Source organism: Aquarana catesbeiana, linkage group LG03 (assembly GCF_042186555.1).
Source record: "Aquarana catesbeiana isolate 2022-GZ linkage group LG03, ASM4218655v1, whole genome shotgun sequence".
Lineage (NCBI taxonomy): Eukaryota > Metazoa > Chordata > Amphibia > Anura > Ranidae > Aquarana > Aquarana catesbeiana.
The window spans coordinates 574,876,172-574,898,747 of NC_133326.1; the positions used below are offsets into that span (position 1 = coordinate 574,876,172).

Genomic DNA, 22,576 nt, shown 5'->3' on the forward strand with positions numbered 1-22,576 from the left:
AAGTTAGCAATTATTCTAGGAAAGCAATATGGTAACTTCCAGTTGAACCTTATACTGTAAGTGTAATTTAGTCCTACGTATGAGTTAGCCATTGTTCTTGGAAACCCATATGGTGACTGCCAGTAGAACAAGTGTCAGTTGACCCAAAGTATCAGTTAGCCATTCTTCTAGAGAAAAAAACATAGTGGCAGCCAGAAGAACATAATAAGTGTCAATTATTAAGGCATTCTTCTGGTGATGTCTAGGAAAAAATATGGTGGTTCACAGTAGAACCTAATAAGTGTTGGTGAGCCCTATGTATCAATGCTTTTAAGTGCAGAGGAGGAATTTGGGGTCTACTAGATCCCAGATTTCTCCATTAAGAGTACCTGTCACATGCCTCTTGCTGTCACAAGGATGTTTACATTCCTTGTGACCGCAATAAAAGTAAAAAAATCTATTAATTAATCATTTAAAAAAAATTTTTGTAAGTGCCCCTGTCCTCCCACGCAAAGGCAAAAGTGCAAACAGCAATCGTCCCACATGTGAGGTATCCGCACGAATGTCAGATCATGGGCAGTAATTCTAGTACCAGCCCTCCTCTGTAAATCTAAAGTGGTAACCTGTAAAGGCTGTTAAAGTGTTGCCTATGGATAGTAAAATTTACTTTGTTTGTCACACCTGTGGCTGGCAAATTATGCACATGGGACAAGATATATACTCACTAAAAATACACTATACTTTTTTCTTATAGGTCACTATAGTACATTCCAACCTTTGAAATTAAAAAAGAAAATCCTGCCAGCAACCTGCCTAAACTCCACCTACAATTGGACCAGATTTGTACATCCTATGGTCAATAGTTGACAAGCACCACCCTTTCCATGATATATAAATGGGGACAATGCCACTAAAATATAAGAGCAATCCCATCTGACAATGTACATTCGCCTCTGGCAGGCCTGCTTTGGAAACAGCTTCACTTTTACGCATAAAACAGACATTCTTCTCTTCGCTTGTTATCGCTTGATGCCTTCAGCTTATTGGTCAGTTGAGGACCCAACCTAAGTTCAACCGTAACAATATTTATAAATCCTTATGAGCCTCTAAAGCTTTCACTGTTTATGTCCCCAAATCCCATTAACCTGTAAAAGAGTCATATAGTCAATGGTCCTTGTCATGAGGATGATTATAGATTTATAGGCAAGTTACTATCACTGGCTTAATAAAACTCAGAAGAAAGAAAATTAACATTTGCTCCATTAAATTAAATTGTTTCAATTAAGAAATAATTACTCCTGGGAGTGCCAATTATGCACATTTTCAGTCACTGCCAAGCTAACAAGGGTCACATCTTTTGTCGAGAAGAAGCGCATCTAGATTATACTATTGCTAAAAAATAAAATCAGCTGCCTTAGCAAATATAAAAGGTATAAAAGAAAATGATGCCTGAATGGGCTTTTTTTTTGTTTTTTTTTTATGTCTCTACACCCAAAAAGAAAAATGTAAAACATTACATCTCACCAGTTCTTAGAAATGGTGGGTGCATTCGCTTTCTTTATTTCAGTTTTTTTTTTTTTTTTTACCCTGGTGATCCTGCCAGTAACACTTCCTGTCCTAAAGTGAGACAGCGCTCATTCAAAGTACTGTATCTATGGCAGAGCAATGTAGTCAACCTAGGGTGCTTTCCTGTTTTGGACTACAAACACCTTCCTCTGTCCATTACATAGGATGTAGGGGTTGTGCAAGTCACAGAAGAGATAGCTTTAAAAGCTGATAACACTGTTTGACATATCAGATCAGGAAGTTGCAAGGACACTAGAATTCAGGATCAACAAGTATTGTTTACATTTACAGGTAATTTTACTAGTCAGAAAAAAGAAAGCAAATGCAGCCATTGCATTCAGAAATTGCTAAGCCACAATTTCAGTAATCCATTAATTTAATCATTTTTGTTAGTGGATTTAAATATACGTCAGTCAACAAGTGAGTAGATTCTCTTTACAGCGAAGGGACCAAAGTAGACAAATCTCTGCTTCCCTAGTGCTCCCAGCTAATGTATCCTGGGGCTTGAGACCATAATCCTAACCATTGGAGCTGGAGGTGCAGAGAGAGAGGGATTTGCACTAAAGGCAGAGCCAGGAGTTCCTGGTGGCCAAGTATCCAGATCAGAGTACGCTGTGCGCAGGGGACTGGTGTGCGGACGCTTGCATTGTACAAATTACCGCTGCTAGAATAGAGAGACTGACCATTTACCTAGTAACACGAGACCACTGTATGCAGGAACTTAAAAAGGACAGTACTTATGTGCACCACCTTAAAGTCTGAGCCTCACCACAAAGCTGGTAGAAGGCTGAGTCTGTTTATAGGCAGAGGCACCCTTTGCAGTCCATATAAAGAGTGCACTTTGAGGAGTTCACTGGCTACTGCTTGCAAAGAAACAGTTACATATTGCTTATCATTCCTGATACTGCTATTGCTGATATTACTCTTGGATAGGTATACAGTATTCCTGTGGTATACCTGCTGAGAGCAAGTCATTATCATATGATGCTCATCACTGTTAATCTGTTTGGAATTATAGTTTTTCTTTCTGACATCCTTTCAAGCACAGGTATTTGTTTGTGTCAATTCATATACTTTATTTGCAGTTAATTAGTCTGGCGTCTATTTCCTGGTACCCCTTTCATAGTTATGTACAGGATATTAATGTTGGTGCATATACAGGTATTTGCAGCAACCCTTCACTCAACCAGGTGTTTCAGAAGGAACAATGTGGTTCCTAGAGTTGTGGAGTAAGAACACATAACCTGATACATCCAGTGGCTCTTCCAGGGGTAAATGCTACAAAAGGGTACAAATCCAGTCACCAAAAGTGTCCAGAAAACACATTCTTTTCTTTGGATTGGCCTTCTACAGCACCCTGAGAGCACCACTCAGCTTTCTAAGCAAACAACAACTCTGTGTAAGTAGGAGCATAGACACGCCCCTGTGGAGCTACCTACTGACCAATAGGGGTGCTGATGCACATGCACCACTATCTCTGTTGAGAGAGGGCTACAGTGATTCATGCTCTCCAACTTCTTTTGAGGACAGGCAGATATCTTCATGCCCTACTGAGAAATGTACTAGGTCCTGTGATAAATCCAGGCAAATTAGGCAATTTTGGAAACATCTTTTATATTTTGCTTTTCTTTTCCTGAACTTTACGAGTTATCAGTTATATTCTATTTTATATTTATTTTCTATATTAAGTTCATATTTCTTTTTGTTAACATTAGGCTGTAAGTAATCTTCCAGAAACTTAAGCTGGCCATAGGTGGATTGAATCTCGGCTGGTTCAGCAGGGGATCAGCCCGAGATTCGATTTTCTTATGGGCAGGCTGATTGTACCCAAGCCGATCCATAAATCGACTTGGGTACAACCAGCATGTTGGATTTCTAACATGCAATTATTGCAAGTGGCTATAGCCGCTGGCAGTAATCGCTGTGGTCTCCTGGCAGAGACGGCCACCCGCTGTGAGAACACAATAGCTTTGCGGGAGGGATTCCCCCATTAACACTGGCTGTGTTGATGGGATTCAAGTGTTTTTCTTTCCGTTCCTCTTTTACCCGTGGTTGCAGGAAAGAAATTGCAAAATCTATGGCCTGCTTTAAGGCTGTGTGTGATAAGAGTTACATACAAATACAGTAACTCACAACATGATGGGCTGACGGCTTCTGAAGATGTCTTCTTCCACCAGCTTCTAATCTTAGCACGTTTTATTTCTTAAATTCTTACTTTCTGACACTACAACCAAGGCATGTATTATACAGGGACCATCATTTTTTTTGGTTTCTGGCACTAAGGGCATTGAGCCAGCTAAGAGGAGTAATATAATATTTTATAGTTATAACTAAAAAGCATTTATCCTTCAACATGCTACTTTACAAAAATGATACATTTATTACATAAGTGAGATATCTTTTTTGAAAAACAAAACCTTTTTCTGAGGATATTAGCTTGTAGCCACTTGCCAAGCAGCTTAAAGGATTATAAAACATATTGTACATTACAATGAAGAACATGGCTGAGCTGCAGTTTAAGGTAAAATTTTATGGTCTCCTACAGAATTTATGTTCCTCTTGATCATCCACTTAAAAGGATAAATTTGTTGCCTCATACCCAACGGATGAGCCAAGGAAGAGAAACAAGACAGAGCCAAGGAGAAGACTGTTATATGTCCCAGTCTTCAGATCATCTATCTTTGAGACAATTTTGGAGCTTGTTCAAATAACTTTTCTCGCATCAGCATTTTTTACTTGGCAAAGTCAGTTTCACAACTTTTAGTGCATAAAAAAAAAAAAAAAAAAAAAAGGTGAAAACACGCTAGGGCAGAGGGAACAGATTCTAAAATATTCAATTGTTTTATGGGTCACTACACATTGTACATCATCATTGTTCTTTGCAATAATTAACAGAATCATCCAGTAGCTTCTACGGGTCCATCTAACATTGCAAATGTCTTATACCAGCTTTCATAGCCACAAGTGTTCTGTGCCAATCATCTACTCTGTGCTGCCCAAAGAATGCTCCTTCTACATTCTCCAACAGTGGTTGTTTTTAAGCCAAAATGAAACTAAAAAAAATAAGTGATTCTAAAGGCAGAAGGTTTTATACCCTAATGCGATCTATGCATTAAGGTTAAAAAACCTTCTGGGAGTAGTGGGAACACTTGACACGGCCAAGGCGTTCGACTTGGTAGAGTGGAACTACTTGTGGAAATGCCTGGTACAATACGGCTTTGGCCCTAAATTTCTTAGATGGATCCGCTTGCTGTACCAGGCCCCAGTAGCCAGAGAAACAGCTAACGGATGGTAGTCAGATACTTTTGAACTATCCAGAGGCACCAGACAGAGCTGCCCTCTATCCCCACTACTGTATGCCTTGGCCACAAAACCACTAGCAATATCCATCAGATGCAACCCATCGATACAGGGCTTACACATAGGCAATCTAGAAGAAAAAATAAGCATGTACGCTGATGACACACTACTATATCCAGCAGATTCAGGCCCTCTCTGGCTGAAGCCCTACGAACAATTGAACATTCTGGCTCATTTTCCGGACTCAAGATCAACTGGGAGAAGTCACAAATTCTCCCACTTTATTTTGCTCCCCAAACTGAACTACAGACCCAATTACCCCTACAGCGAGTTAATAGTATCAGATACCTGGGAGTGGGTCTGACTAAGTCTCCGATTGATTATGTCTCTCTCAATATGGAACCACTGTTCGCCCTGATTAAATCTAAAACACAAATATGGCCATGCCTCCCTCTCAGGGTACTAGGTCACATCAACCTCATTAAAATGATACTCCTTCCTAAAATTCTATATATATTGTGGCACACCCCTGTATATCTACCGCTGAAATATTTTGATGCAATTCTCAAACCTCTTGTTTGGGGAAAAAAATAGACACACTCAAAAACCCCACTGATCTGGCCGGTACGGCCCTACTGGACTTTAGTCTATACTACTAAGACTGACAGGAAGGGATTCACTTTACTCCTATGCCCTGCCTGGGCCCAACTGAAAACAGACCCCATTTGCGCCATAGCAGCAGGCATCGAAAATATTACAAAAAAGAACATATCTCCCTCCTAAACCACTATAGAAAGATATGCAGACTGGCCTCTGTCAAACTAGACATACCTGTACATAACGACTACTCTCCCATCTGGCAAAATAGAGCACTCAAAGAACTCTTGATTGTACCAGATTCGGAGGCTTGGTGTAGAAGCAGAATTGTCTACCTCTCTTATTTACTCACTGCTGGCACATTGAAAACTTTCGGTGCATTAAAACTAGAATTCACTCTCCCGAACCGCATGTTTTTTTGATTTCTACAAGTTCAACATGCTATTCACTCCCGATTCCCAGAATCTATACCTAACCCCACCCACAATCCTATAATGGATGTAGTCAAAAGTGAAGACCACCAGAAATGTTCTATAACATGCTACATACACCCTCATCAACGAAAATAGCCTATAATATAAAAACACGATGGGAAGGACACCTAGGGAACCTAGAGGACGAAGACTGGAATGAGGCACTGGACACATGCAAAACTATCTGACAGATTAACCCAAATATACATTCTACACCGTCCACTCCTCACACCTGTAAGAATGGCTAAATTGAATCAGGGACAACCTTCCACGTGTCCATTATGTAATCGAGAAACAGGCACATTCTTCCACCTCCTGTGGTCCTGCCCATACATGCAGTGATTCTGGAAACAGATGGTAGATTTCCTTCATGACTAGAATCCCCACTGATTCTAGACCCCAAACCACGCCTAATGGGGATTTTTGCAGATGCTGACACCAACAAATATACCAAAATTTTTATGCATGAGACTCTATTTTCTGCCTGGAAAACAATCGCTAAACTTTGGATGAGGCAGGCGCCCCCCAGACTATCTGACTGGAAAACTGATGTAAACATCACATTGCACTACAAAAAAAAGAATCTACATTAATAGAGGGTGTCTTACAAAATATAACAAAGTTTGGGACTGCTGGCTTAATGCATCTGACACATGTGTATAGCACTGCAGAACATGTCTCCCTCTGTCATGTGCCCCCAAGCTGGGCACGAGTCATATATGCCACTCTCTTCAAGCATATATAATCAAAAAAAGTATGTTGATGCTCCAAAAAAACAAAAAAAACAAATGCGTTACTACATAGCAACAGTCTCTGTAATTGATCAGGAACTTTATGTGTTACCTATATATGTTATATGTGGAATGATTGTACTGAAGAAAAATGTACATTTTTGTGGGGAATAAAAACGTTTAAAAAAAAAAAACCTTCTGGGTGCTGTTGACCCCCCAGCTCCCCTTATACTTACCCATATTGATACAGCGATGTGCATGAGAGCAGCGGCTCTCCCAGATCTTTCTCTCCTCATTGGCACACGCAGCAGTGGGAGCCATTGGTTCCTGCTCTAGTCAGTCACAACCAGTGAGCCAATATAGGAACAGGGGGGGTGGGGCTGACAATGTCCATTCACAAGAGTGCGGCTCAGGGGCAAGCCAGCTTGAGTGCCCCATAGCAAGAGGCTTTCTATTCAGGGCACTCAGCAGGGGGGAGGAGCCAGGACCGCTGGCAGGTCCCTGTGCGATTCCTGCAATTTTGAGTGCATTCATGCCTCGCACAAGTGTAAACAAAGCCTTAATACACTTGTCGAAGGATTACAGAGTCTAATTATCCAGTCCTAAGTTTTACACAGCATTAGCACACAGCACAGCCAGGTAAATGACACCAGTTGAGATATACATTGGTGTCGTTTCTCTATCCTCTATTCTACTAAATGAAGAATGAATAACCAGCAAGAAACTGGTCATGGCATATCTCTGATCACTCTGCTCTCTCCTCCTATCAGCATATTCATTTTCAGAACATTTGCATGGAGCTCAACTAAATGGCACCCAGTCCCACACATCCCACTTCCCGTCTGAGCTCTGCTGATCAGAACCTGCAACAGGCTGATACCAAGTCAAGTTCAAATACTTACAGTGCCTTGAAAATTTTCCAAATTTTGTCATGTTACAACCAAAAACATAAATGTATTTTATTGGGATTTTATGTGATAGACCAACACAAAGTAATAATAATTGTGAAGTGGAAGGAAAACGATAAATGGTTTAACATTTTTTACAAATAAATATATGAAAAGTGTGGCGTGCATTTGTATTACTCTGACACCCTTAACTATACTCTAGTGGAACTGACTGCCTTCAGAAGTCACCGAATTTGTAAATAGAGTCCACCTGTGTGTACTTTAATCTCAGTATAAATACAGCTGTTCTATGAAGCCCTCAGAGGTTTGTAAGAGAACCTTAGGCCCCTTTAACATGGGCTGTTTCATCAGGTCTGCCTGTCAGTTTTTCAGGCAGACCTGATTGGACACTCCATTCACCTCTATGGAGCAGCGGATGTCAGTGGTGACATGTCTGCAGCTATCTGATCCTCTCCGCCAAAATCAGACGGATGGTGGTCCTATTTTCCATCCCTCTGATGAATCGGATATGGGATCACATGGAAATGGACAAGCATTCAGTTTTCAACCAATCTTCTCATAGAGGAGAGCGGGACTCTGTCCATCTTCGCTCTGCTCAGTAAGCGGAGACAAACCTGCTCAGAGGGGATCAGGGGATCGTTTCCCCGCTGAGCAAGCGGAACCCGAAAAATGGAGGCGCCCATGTGAAAGGGGCCTAAGTGAACAAACAGCATCATGAAGGCCAAGAAACACAGCAGACAGGTCAGGGATAAAGTTGTGGAGAAGTTTAAAGCAGGGTTAGGTTATAAAAATATATCCCAAGCTTTGAACATCTCACGAAGCACTGTTCAATGCATCATCCAAAAATGAAAAGAGTATGGCACATCTACGAACCTACCAAGACATTGCCATCTACCTAAACTGAAAGGCTGGGCAAGGAGAGCATTAATCAGAGAAGCAGCCAAGAGGCCCATGGTAACTCTGGAGGAACTGCAGAGATCTACAGCTCAGGTGGGAGAATCTGTCCACAGGACAACTATTAGTTGTGCACTCCACAAATCTGGCCTTTATGGAAGAGTGGCAAGAAGAAAGCCATTGTTGAAAGAAAGCCATAAGAAGTCCCGTTTGCAGTTTGCGAGAAGCCATGTGGGTGACACAGCAAACATGTGGAAGAAGGTGCTCTGGTCAGATGAGACCAAAATTGAACTTTTTAGCCTAAAAGGAAAATGCTATGTGTGGCGGAAAACTAACACTGCACATCACTCTGAACACACCATCCCCACCGTGAAACATGGTGGTGGCAGCATCATGTTGTGGGGATGCTTTTCTTCAGCAGGGACAGGGAAGCTGGTCAGAGTTGAAGATGGAGGGAGCCAAATACAGGGTGGTCTTAGAAGAAAACCTGTTAGAGTCTGCAAAACACTTGAGACTGGGGTGGAGGTTCACCTTTCAGCAAGACAACCACCACTAAAAATACAGCCAGAACTACAATGGAATCGTAGATCAAAGCATATTCATGTGTTAGAATGGCCGGCCAAAGTCCAGAACTAAATGCAATTGAGAATCTGTGGCAAGACTTGAAAACTGCTGACAGAGCTTAAGCTATTTTGCCAAGAAGAATGAGCAAAACTGTCATTCTCTAGATGTGCAAAGCTGGTAGAGACATCCCCAAAAAGACTTGCATCTGTAATTGCAGTGAAAGGTGATTCTACAAAGTATTGACTCAGGGAGGCTGAATACAAATGTACGCCACACTTTTCACATATTTATTTGTAAAAAAATTTGAATACCATTTATCATTTATCCTTGCACTTCACAATTATGTGCCACTTTGTGTTGGTCTATCACATAAAATCCCAATAAAATACATTTACGTTTTTGGTTGTAACCTGACAAAATGTATACTTTATCAAGGCACTGTACACTGCTTTAAAAAAAAAAAAGATGTATTCACGAATACTGTGCTGCAGTCTTTTATATTTGCCTTGAGTTCAACTTTAATTGCTATAGAAATTAGTAAAATAAATAGACAGTGAAAAGTACATTTCTTTAGGAATGGCTTACTCATATTTTGACGGTCACAAGCTTTGTGAATCAGTAACAGCCTTCTCTGATAACCATCCGTAAATAAACCTGTCTTCAGCTACCTGGAAATCCGGCTCAGCACTCACAGAACCTCTGCATTAAATTTCTTCCTGAATGTTCCTTAAAGTAAACAAGATCATGTTGGCGATTCCTCTCTGGTCATATTTAACTAACGGGAAAGATTTACGGCTTCCTCAGCCGCATGCCAAACAGCCGTCATTATCAGATGGCAATATCTCCGGATATAGACCTGTGGCCTTGTGGGAAATTACTATCGCAGGCTAATCAGAGATATGGAAACAGCGGAATGTGTCAGAAGGCCAGGGATGCAACAATACTTATAATGACATTTTATCCAAGAGTCTTTTCCCAACTGGACAGCTCTTTATTGTCACTTAAAAAGTGCAGACAGCAAGGATGTCATTCAAAGTGCAAAATCCCCAGCCAAAGTCAGATCCAAGATAGAGCACTGCAAGTTTGGTGGCTATGGGTTACTGCATTCTGTGTATGACAACAAAGCTGACCATAGATGGTTCGAATCTTGGCAGGGATTGGAAACATGATTGGAACCACGTATGGGCAGACTGAATATTCCCAAGTTACAACCAGCTTGTTGGATTTTACATGTTATTATTGCTAGTGGCTATTATAGCCACTAACAGTGACAGCATCCCCTGTCCCCTCACCAGGAGAACACAATGGCTCCATAGGAGGGATTCCCCATGAACATTGACTGTGTTGATGGTGGAATTTAGCAATTTTATTTCCTGTAACCAGGGGTTGCAAGAAAGAAAATCGCACCATCTATGGCTGGCTTAAGGTCAACATGGGGGCACTAATAGAATTCCAACAGGCTGTTAGACAAGGATACACCAAAAGGAAAGCTAACAATTTCACAGCTGAATGATGTAACAAGCACTAATGATATGGTCATCGTTGCTATTAGTCATGGTACTTGTGACTATCAGTGATTTCAGGTCTGATGTGTGAGAAGATCATAATCAGAAAGAGATAGAGCAGAGAAGTCATAGCAAAGGATAGAGACAAAGAGAAGGGAGAAAAGGAGAAACATGGGTTGACAAAAAAGAAGGAGGTTGGGGAGAGAAAAGAAAGAAAGAAAGAAAGAAAGAAAGAAAGAAAGAAAGAAAGAAAGAAAGAAAGAAAGAAAGAAAGAAAGAAAGAAAGAAAGAAAGAAAGAAAGAAAGAGGATAGAGAGGGAAAGAGAAGGAGAGAGAGAAAGAGAAAAAGAAAGAAAGCAGCACAGTGGTTAAAGCAGTTGTAACCCTAATTAAAAAAAAGAAAAAAAAAGCACATTAAACAGCACAGTGCTTGTGTTATTTGTTCCTTTCCATGCTGTAAAATACCTGGTTGATCCTGCCTATTCCTGTGTCCCTGTGTGTGCTGACCACGGTAATCATTGCCGCTGATCCATGATTTTCGTGCCTCTGTCACCCCGCTATGTTGAGAGTCTCTCTCCTCTCCCCCTCCTTGCCTGCCTGTCAGTTACATAGTTACATAATTGGTGAGGCTGAAAAAAGACACCAGTTGATCCAGTTCAACCTATGGTGTGTGTATGTGTTTATGTCAATATTACATCTTATACCCCTGTATGTTGTGGTCGTTAAGACCATTTAATAGTTTTTTTAAACTATCTGCTCTTCCTGCTGATACCACTGCTTGTGGAAGAGAATTCCACATCCTTACCACTTTGACAGTAAAGAACCCTCAAGGAAGTTTAGGGTTAAACTGCTTCTCTTCCAATTTTAGTGAATGGCCGCATGTGTTTTTAAATTCCCTTTCACTGAATAGTTTTTTCCCTATGCTAGGGTCACCAGTATGGCATTTGTACATTTATATCATATCCCCTCTCAAGCGTCTCTTCTCCAGAGAGAATAGGTTCAATGCTTGTAGTCTTTCCCCATAGCTGAGGTCCTCCAGCCCCTTTCTTAGCTTTGTTGCCCCTCTCTGGACTCTCTCCAGTTCCAGCACATCCTTCCTGAGGACTGGTGTCGAGAACTAGGCGGCATACTCAAGGTGTGGCCAGAGTCTTGTAGAGTGGGAGTTGCATGCCAATATTCTGTTGGCTTTGCTTGCAGCAGCCTGGCATTGCATGCCATTGCTGAGCCTATCCTCTACTAGGACCCCCAGGTCCTTTTCCATCCTAGATAACCCCAGAGGTTCTTCTCCCCCTAGTGAGTAACTTGCATTCATATTTTTGGCACCCAGTTCCTAGTGCGTGAATCATCTCCTCCCCGTCCCTCCCCTCCGGCCACTATTAGATGTGCATGTAAACTTAGAGATTACAATTACTGGCAGCCCCTATGCAATAACAAGATATATTGTGCAATATCTTTGTTTTTTTTAAATCATGCAGCTAAATACCTTCTTTCACATCATCGTCGTGCAGTCATGTGACCACCAGGTTGACGTCAGAGGGGAATCTCAGCCCCTCCTGCTGTAGTCCTCAGATCGGGGAAGTAGAGCAGCTGGTGGTCACATGACTGCACACCGACAATGTGAAAGAAGGTATTTAGCTGCATGATTTAAAAAAAAATAAAGACACTGCATGGTATATCTTGCTATTACAGTGGGGCTACCAGTAATTGTAATCACTAACTTAAAGAGGGGGTCCAGCCCCCCCACGAAAAATTTAAAGTCAGCAGCTACAAATACTGCAGCTGCTGACTTTTAATATATGGACACTTACCTGTTCAGGGAGCCTGCAATGTCGGCACCCCAGGGAAGTCGCCGATGATGTAGAACGGGAGAACGGGAGGCCACCACCACCAAGCAGGGGGTAGCTGCCGGTGATGGGTTAAGTGCTACCGACCAGGGGTGGCATACTGTTTCCCGCCCCCCCCCCCCCCCCCCCCCAAAAAAAATTTTTACACCAGCCGCCACTGGTACCAACAAGAAAGAAGACAAGAAAGGGACACAGAAGTGGTGAGAGAGAGAAAAAGAAGGAAGGAAAGAAAAAGACCAAAAACAGAGAACAATTTGCCTAAGGGACTTAGGGACTTTAGGGAGTGGTGCTCTTTAAAATAGTATAGCAAATGTATAAATATACAAAATTTATTCAGATTTACATAAAAAACAACAAGTACATATTCGTATTTTTTTTAGAATTTCACCTAAGGTCTTACTGATAAAAAACATTTTTTCTCAGGGGTTCTGCAGTGTGGGTCTTGCCCCCTTTTTCTGCCCAGCCTCCAGGTCACCAGCTACCCTCAGCTTCCGGTGGAAAACCCCTGCTGTGGTTATCCGCAGCTTTTGAGAATTGGTGCAACAGTGACCTTACTTTTACACAATGAATGTGAATATGTACTTGTTGTTTTTTATGTAAATCTAAATACATTTTGTATTGTTATACATTTGCTGTACTATTTTATAGAGCACCACTCCCTAAAGTCCCTTGGGCCAATTGTTCTCAGTTTTTTGTTGTTCTGAATTATTGGGGACTGAGTGCTGCTCTGGTCTGATCACAGGGGGCTCTTCTTTTTGTTTGTCTAGGAAAGTAAAAGAGTGGAGGAGAGATAAAAAAGAATGAGAATAAAAGTGGGCACACACATATTGGGATGATCATTCAATGCAACTAAAATAATGGGATAAGAATCGTAAACCACAGACCGTTTATTTCATTGATTTAGAGAGCTTTTATGTTTTTTTTTTTTTTTACACTAGCAAGTTGATTGGCTGTGGCAGAATTGTATCAACTGAATGATCAAATTAATATCTGTATACGTCAGACAATTAAATGATAATTTTTTTAATAGAATATTTCTTTCAAATCGATGGTGAATCAATTATTATACTTAGATTGATCACAAAACAATACATATATGGCAATCTTAAGGGAGAGAAGGAGGGGAGGGCGCAGAGAAACAGGATAGCTATACATTTCTTACCCTCCCAAAACTGACACATATTTCCTCTAAGTTTCATCATTTCATCTGTATTCACGGATTCAATGAAATGATCTTGGTCAGGCAGTTCTGTAAATCATAATGTCACTATACCATGACTCATAATACAAACATACTTTCCCCATCTATTATCTGATGGAAGATACGCTGTGTGATTTATATTCATTGTCGGACTTCATTATAGTTTCCAGTTTGAGGATCTTAGTCAATGTTTTCATTATTTTTATAATAAATTGTCATCCAGGCTGAGGCAGAACTGACACTCTCTAAATCCTGGTATCCCCAGATGGAATATGCCATCTATATACAATAATTTTTTTTTTAATGAATGGTCTGCCTGGCAACACATGACAACGGCCCAAAAAATCCATATTTTTTGCAATACTCTGTAATGAACAGTATGTATGCTGTGGTGTGCTGCAGTGCTGGTGTATTGGTTGCCATTAAAGCGTTACATTTCTGTTCAAAATAAATGGTAACGCAAAGCACTCCATCACGGTCCGCATGTTGAGGTAACACATGAATTTGAATGACCCTTTAACCAGAACAAATGCGCGGACCAAAAAAAGGACAGATGAATGGTGGAAGTTCTTGCCGGCATACTTGTTTCAGGTCAGTGACTTAATTTATTAAAGTGAAAGAATCAGCTTGACAGCCAGGCAACCAGCATTATCAAAAGAAGAGGTCCACAATGACAACTTCTGCTCCTCTTATGACAAATTTCCTTGTAATGCAAAACAATAGATTCTGTATTTGATGTTCTTTCTCAAAATTATTAAGCATAATATGAAATATGCTTATGAAATGATAAGAAACAGCAGGCAAGATTTTTTTTTTTGAAAGTCACATGTTTAGGTAAAATTAATATTATTAATCTAAAATGTCTGCAGACTAAAACTGTTCTACCCTTTTCCTGTATATATGATGGTAAGTGTTATGTTATCCAAGGAAGACTGAACTGGGGGCATCTGTTGGGTTGGTGGCCTTGCTGGCATTACACGGTATAGCTAGCTAGCTGTTAGAACCTGTGATTATGGACTTCCAACTTTCTTTGTGGCACTGAGATGTCACAGGACTGAATGCCAGGAGCTGCAAAGTCTGATGCCGAAAGATGTGAAATGTGTCACAATCAACTATATTCGTTATGAACCTCAATCTTTCACTATGCCCACTAATTAATGAGGTGCCATAGAACACCTCAGGAGGTAAACATTAACCTGCAGAATTTTATCCCTACCAGGAAAGGACCACTTGTTTGTATTGGCCCACCACCTCCAGCCAGCCAGCGGTTCTCAGTCTTCCCTTGATGTTATCCCCATTTAGTATTGTAGTTAAATTCAGTATCCATAAGCTCCTCACTCACCGGACCCCTTCATTGAGGTTGTAGAGTTCATGATCCTGAAGTCCTTTCTTCTGAAACACGGATATTACACCATTGTGGATGCTGAAAAGAAGCATATGGCATTAGAAGCAGTTCTATCAAAGTTTTCACCCCAGCGATTTTAACATTTATTACAGCCACCAGAGAATTTGAGTACAATTTTATATTTCAAATACAATGTTGTACTTGAAGTCAGCTGAATTACCATAAGAAAAGGATTACCCAACCAAACAATGCAAGAGGTAAGGATAACAGGGCAAGTTTATCAAGAGGTCTGTGGCAATAATAAAGGCAAGTAGTCAGTAATGGATGGGCATTTCCCTCAAACTCAACGGATCAAAAACAGAACTTCTTCTCCTGCAAGCCAACAAAAATTCCAAAATAAAGACTCCGTGGACACCTCCCACCATCCTCGGATAGACCATCTCTCCTAGCACCAAAGCCAAGAGTCTCGGAGTCATCTTTGACTCAGGAATGACAATGGATGCACAAATAGGCTCAGTGGTGAGCGGATCCCACCATCTCCTCCGCCTGCTACGCAGACTCATCCCCTTCATCCCAGAAGAGGACAAAGCGGCAGTTGTGGGAACAATCATCAATTCCCGACTCGACTACGCAAATTCGCTCTACATAGGACTACCACAATATCAGCTTGCGCGTTTGCAACTCATCCAAAATACAAATCCATCTCCCCATCCCTAAAGAGCCTACATTGGCTAACTGTGAAGAATCGGATCACATTCAAGACCCTCTGCCTCACCCACAAATGCATACAAGGAAACGCTCCGCTATATCTCTGGGAAAAAATAAAACACTACACACCGAATCGCAGTCTTCGATCAGCTAACCAAAACCTCCTTATCGTTCCCAAATACCGCTACAAAGTAAAGGGAGAACGACGATTCGCAGTCCAAGGACCTCGACTATGGAATGCTCTTCCAACTAACATCCGCATGGAAGAAAACCACCAGGCCTTCAGGAAAAAACTAAAGACCTTCCTTTTCTAGAGGCTGCCTACAGAGAACGCATCTAGGGCCTTGAGGCATCAGTTCGCATTTGCAGCGCTTTACAAATCATTAATTCATTCATTCATTCATTTGGAAGAATCCGCATCCCTGCTCTTATTATAATCATTTAGCCTTTCCTCTCTTGATCTATCATCAAAAAAAGTTTAAGAGTGCGCGTTCATGAGTTTTTGGGTTTGCATAGAGTCTAGACTTTACCAAAAGTATGTTATTGATTATTATTGGGGACATGTTGAAAAAGGTAGGCCAATGGGCAAAGTGCTGTATTTTAGTTCTTTTAAAGTGGTTGTAAACCCATATAAAAAACAAAAAAAAAAACCTGCAAGACAAAAGGCATAATGAGCTAGTATGCATCGCATACTAGCTCATTATGAAATACCTTAGATTAAAGCTGTTGCAGCGGTCCCCGTACACCGATATGACCGGCAGAGTTATTTTCGGGTTTGCGGGCTCCGGCGTGGTGATTGGCCGGAGCCGTGATGACATACACATGCACACGGGAGCCGTTGGTCATGGCACAGGCCCTTTAGAAACGGCACGATCGAGCCGTTTCTTCAGTGCGCATGCGTTGATGTTATCGGCGCAAGTGTATATGGTAAATCTCTTAAACCGCGCAGGTTTAGGAGATATTTACAGTACCTACAGGTAAGCCTTATTAGAGAGGATGTAATAACTGTATAGAGAATGTAGAAAGTGTCAACCCAGATTTCCCTGCTCAGAGCTGGCAGTGTATGTTGTTAGGTATAATAACTGAAGTGATGCCTTGTAAAACATGCCCAGACAGATGGGGGAATCTTACATAGTTACATAGTAGGTGAGGTTGAAAAAAGACACAAGTCCATCAAGTCCAACCTATGTGTGTGATTATGTGTCAGTATTACATTACATATCCCTGTATATTGCGGTCATTCAGGTGATTATCTAATAGTTTCTTGAAGCTATCAATGCTCCCCGCTGAGACCACCGCCTGTGGAAGGGAATTCCACATCCTTGCCGCTCTTACAGTAAAGAACCCTCTACGTAGTTTAAGGTTAAACCTCTTTTCCTCTAATTGCAATGAGTGGCCACGAGTCTTATTAAACTCTCTTCTGCGAAAAAGTTTTATCCCTATTGTGGGGTCACCAGTACAGTATTTGTAAATTGAAATCATATCCCCTCTCAAGCGTCTCTTCTCCAGAGAGAATAAGTTCAGTGCTCGCAACCTTTCCTCATAACTAAGATCCTCCAGACCCTTTATTAGCTTTGTTGCCCTTCTTTGTACTCGCTCCATTTCCAGTACGTCCCTCCTGAGGACTGGTGCCCAGAACTGGACAGCATACTCCAGGTGCGGGCGGACCAGAGTCTTGTAGAGCGGGAGAATTATCGTTTTATCTCTGCAGTTGATCCCCCTTTTAATGCATGCCAATATTCTGTTTGCTTTATTAGCAGCAGCTTGGCATTGCATGCCATTGCTGAGCCTATCATCCACTAGGACCCCCAAGTCCTTTTCCATCCTAGATTCCCCCAGAGGTTCTCCCCCCAGTGTATAGATTGCATTCATATTTTTGACACCCAAATGCATTATTTTACATTTTTCTACATTGAACCTCATTTGCCATGTAGTCGCCCACCCCATTAATTTGTTCAGGTCTTTTTGCAAGATTTCCACATCCTGCTGAGAAGTTATTGCCCTGCTTAGCTTAGTATCGTCTGCAAATACAGAGATGGAACTGTTTATCCCATCCTCCAGGTCATTTATGAACAAATTAAATAGGATTGGTCCCAGCACAGAACCCTGGGGGACCCCACTACCCACCCCTGACCATTCCGAGTACTCCCCATTTATCACCACCCTCTGAACTCACCCTTGTAGCCAGTTTTCAATCCATGTACTCACCCTATGGTCCATGCCAACGCACCTTATTTTGTACAGTAAACGTTTATGGGGAACTGTGTCAAATGCTTTTGCAAAATCCAGATACACCACATCTACGGGCCTTCCTTTATCTAGATGGCAACTCACCTCCTTATCATTAGGAAAATGGTTGTCAAAATGATAAATTCAACTGAGCTAAACTGTCTCATTTCATGACACCGTAGAGTGCAGGCTTGTGTGACAGCGAGAACAAAGTCATCCTGGGAGCCGAGTCCTTTACAGTACACGGGTGGCAAAATTATGAGACATGACAGCCAGTCCTCCTACATCGCCAGTGCTAAAATACCACCAGCTATTTACAATGAGTAGGTGAGTAAAGACGATGCTGCTCTGGCTTAAAGTGTGTTTCCACGTTTGCAGCCAAATTATTATAACATTTACTTTTAATTTGGTACATATTCCTATTCAAAGAGCATAAACTAAAAATACCATTTGCTACGTCCCCTTTTACTTGGTAAAAAAAATCTTTCTTATCTTTTCTCTTCTATGTTATGCTAAGAGGGAGGTTTATAGGGTTATGTTTACAATAATTAACACTGCCTTCACTGTGCTGGCAGATCTTATTATCAGTTGTAAACTAGATGTGCACACTGTCTGTCCTAATAAAGGGTTAAGGATCTCAAAGTTTGGGTGGTACATTGTATGTCAACAATGCAAACTGTCTGTAGAGTCCTGTATATAAACCTGCTCCAAAGAAACAACTAGAACTACACTCACCAGCCACTTTATTAGATACATGTGTTCAATTGCTTGGTAACATAAATTGCTAATCAGGCAATCAAATGGGAGCAATTCAATGCATTCAGGCATCTAGACATGGTGAAGATGACTTGCTTAAGTTCAAACCATGCATTAGAATGGGGAAGAAATGGGATTTAAGTGACTTTGAACGTGGCATGGTTGTTGGTGCCAGAAGGGCTCGTCTGAGTATTTCTAAAACTGCTGATGTATTGGGATTTTCACGCACAACCAGCTCTAGGGTTTACACAGAATGGTCCAAAAAAGAGAAAATATCCATTGAATGGCAGTTGCGGGGACAAAAATGCCTTGTTGATATCAGAGGTGAATGGTCAGACTGGTTCGAGATGATAGAAAGGCAACAGTAACTCAAATCAACACAACACATCAAATCTTGAAGCAGATGGGCTACAGCAGCAGAAGACCACACTGATTGCCACTCCTGTCAGCTAAGAACAGGAAACTGAGGCTACAATTCACACAGGCTCACCAAAATTGGACAATTTGTCTAATGAGTCTCGATTTCAGCTGCGACATTCAGATGGTAGGGTCAGAATTTGGCGTAAACATCATGAAAGCTTTGATCCATCCTGCCTTGTATCAACGGTTTAGGCTGGTGGTGTAATGGTGTGGAGGATATTATCTTGGGCCCCTTCAGCCCCTTAGTACCAATTGAATATTGTTTAAACGCCACGGCCTACCTGAGTATTGTTGCTGACATGTCCATCCCTTTATGACTACAGTGTACTCATCTTCTGATGGCTCCTTCCAGCAGGGACATGACAATGAGATCACTGTACTCCAATGCCCCCCACAGTCATCAGATCTCAATCCAATAGAGCACCTTTGGGATGTGATGGAATGGGAGATTCTCATGGATGTGCAGCCGACTAATCTGCAGCAACTGAGTAATGTTATCATTGTCAATATGGACCAAAATCTCTGAAGAATGTTTCCAACACCTTGTTGAATCTATGCCATGAAGAATTAAGGCAGTTCTGAAGGCAAAAGGGGTCCAACCCGGTACTAGTAAGGCGTACCTAATAAAGTGGCCAGTGAGTGTATATTTACATTAAAGTGATTCTTTAGACATTTTTTTTAAATAACAAACATATTATTATACTTACCTGCTTTGTGCAATGGTTTTGCACAGGTATGATGGGAACCCTTCATAATGAGCACAGCAGGTGGGAAGACCTCCAAACTCAATGCAAAGATGATGGGAGCCCCTCAAAATAGATGTATAGCCTCAGGAACTGAGTTCACGTACAGTGGGAGCCCCTCACAATGATCACAGCAAGTGTACAGACCCGAGACCTCCGAGAAGGGATGGTGAGAGCCCCTCACAATAGGCAAAGTAGGTGTACAGACCGAGAAACTCAGTGAAGGGACGGTGTAAACCCCCCCATAATGGGCCCAGCAGGTGTGCAGACATGGTGTGCAGAGATCTCCCCAATAGAGTCCCTAAGGCCTTAACTCCCTATCATCTACTGACCTTTAAGTATATATCTTAATAAATGATAGGCATCAGATTTTGTCTTTAAATTCTAATATGCCACAGCCCACATATTTCCTGAATATGACTTTACAGGATAACAGTTTTGAAAGCAAACAGTAGTTTCCTAAAGACACAGCTACACTCAGGTTTATGTGTTTCCCTGAATAGAGGCCAGTGTGGTTCAGACATCTCAACAGTATGATTTAATCATTTCTCGGTATTCAAAGAGATGGTGTCACTTATTAAAGGTTAAACGTGAATTATTCAATTCACATGTAATATTCTGACCAGGGTTGAAAAATCTGCCTTATCCTTTAGTGGTGAGATGCATTTAGTGCTAAAAAAGAAGACACCTGACCATCACACCTTGATGGGCTTGCTGAACATAACATTCCAAAACCATAGACACTAATATGTCTGCCTGGTCAATCCATCCAATAATATAAAGTTAACTGCTATAAAATTATTATGTTATAACACATAACATAATATATATGATTTAGCTTGATTATAACATTACCTTTTCAGCAACAGCAGATTCTCATTCTCCCTCTTAACTGTGAGAAAAACATGGGATTATGGGTAAATCTTTTACCCATAAATCCATGTTTTTTCCTTGTAGTTAAGAGGGCTGGGCTGGAAGGGAGCATGTGTCTTTTAGACACATGCCCCCTTCTATGACATTGCAATGAGAGGACTGCCTCCACTGCAGCATTTTTATTGCACAGCTTGTTCCAATGGTGCTTTACCATTGGTCCAAGGCTCCAAGCTGTCCATTGAGCTCAGTGCCTCTGACAAGAAGTGAGGAGAGGCACTGTGAGCTCATCCTCTGTCTGCTGCACACAGAGTGTGCCAGCTTGTATTTAAACCGGCTGCTCTGTATGTAGCTTCTTACTGAACGTATTCTCTCTGGAGAAGAGACGCTTGAGAGGGGATATGATTTCAATTTACAAATACTGTACTGGTGACCCCTCAATAGGGATAAAACTTTTTCGCAGAAGAGAGTTTAACAAGACTCGTGGCCACTCATTACAATTAGAAGAAAAGAGGTTTAACCTTAAACTACGTAGAGGGTTCTTTACTGTAAGAGCGGCAAGGATGTGGAATTCCCTTCCACAGGCGGTGGTCTCAGCGGGGAGCATTGATAGCTTCAAGAAACTATTAGATAATCACCAGAATGACCGCAACATACAGGGATATGTAATGTAATACTGACACATAATCACACACATAGGTTGGACTTGATGGACTTGTGTCTTTTTTCAACCTCACCTACTATGTAACTATGACAGGCTGCACAAGGAGCCCCATATCTTCGGAACCATAGATGATAGGAGCCTAAAATTTTGAGCAGTGGTGAGGTAGGACTTCAGCTCTCTGTAACCCCAGGTCGCTGGGCTACGACCCTCAAAGCTTGATTGTTGTTGTGGTTTTTTTTGTTTTTTTTATGTTCATGGCAGGTGCATCCCCTGACTGCATGTCCCTGCTATTAGGGGATTGTCAGTAAGAAAAAACTCTAAGGACAAGCCCCTATAACTAAAATTGCAATGTGGTTCTGTTAGGGCAATACACTGCAGCATCTGTACAACCAGCAGAACCCTTGTCTGGAAACCTTGGCAGGAACTGAAACTGGGAATACTGAATCACTCTGAGCTGGCTTCTTCTATCTTTTCACTTCCAAGGAAAGGAACCATTGACGCACTACAAAAAAAAGGGTACATTAACTCACCCCTCCCATTCGAGAACTCTAAGGACAAAAAAGCACTAAATATTTTCATTATCTCTCGTATTTTTCATGGTGGTTAAAAATTCAGATTCTCATTAAACTGTTGGTGTCTTTCTTTTCATTACACTGACTGCTGTCGCTGTAATTATTATAACTGAATTGCAGCACTGAGGCTCTGGGTTCAAATCCTGATAAGGTCACTTGTCTTGCATGTGAATGTCCTAGGAACATTAAGCCGGCCATAGACAGTTCAGTCGGGCCAGTTCAGCAGGGAATGGCCGAGATTCGAACCACATATGGGCAGGCTGATTGTACCTAAGTTGATCATCCAATCAACTTTGATACAACTAGCCTGTCGGGTTTTTCATCTGATTATTGCTAGCGGCTATAGCCACTAGATATAATCACAGTGCGCACTGGGAGAACAATCCCCTATCAACAGTAATTATGTTGATGGGGGAATCAAATGATTTTCTTTGCTTCAATGGCCGGTTTTAGACTGAAAGGTAAAATTGTCAAGGACTAATATGAAAACCCATACCTTATCTGTAAAGGGTGTACCTAACATGTCAATGCTATACATGTGCACAGGAGGCCTGTTACACAATTACTTTTACTTGTTTCTATTTATTGTACTATATTGATTTGCACTGCAGAGATATCAAAGAATAGGGCTGCTTTCACACTGAAAGCGCCGGCTGTTAGCGGTAAAGCGCGGCTCATTTTAGCGGCACTGTACCGCTGTTTAAGTG

The 22,576-nt window shown here is 41.4% G+C and overlaps 1 protein-coding gene across 3 annotated transcripts in view; it reads right to left on the reverse strand.

Moving 5' to 3' along the window:
* PRR5 (proline rich 5) overlaps window positions 1-22,576 on the reverse strand; it is a 167,414-nt gene that overhangs the window by 39,768 nt on the left and 105,070 nt on the right. For all 3 annotated transcript variants that reach the window (XM_073621934.1, XM_073621933.1, XM_073621935.1), the window contains one exon: window positions 14,905-14,985. In XM_073621934.1, the coding sequence (XP_073478035.1) occupies window positions 14,905-14,985 (81 nt within the window). The remainder of the gene's footprint in view (window positions 1-14,904; window positions 14,986-22,576) is intronic.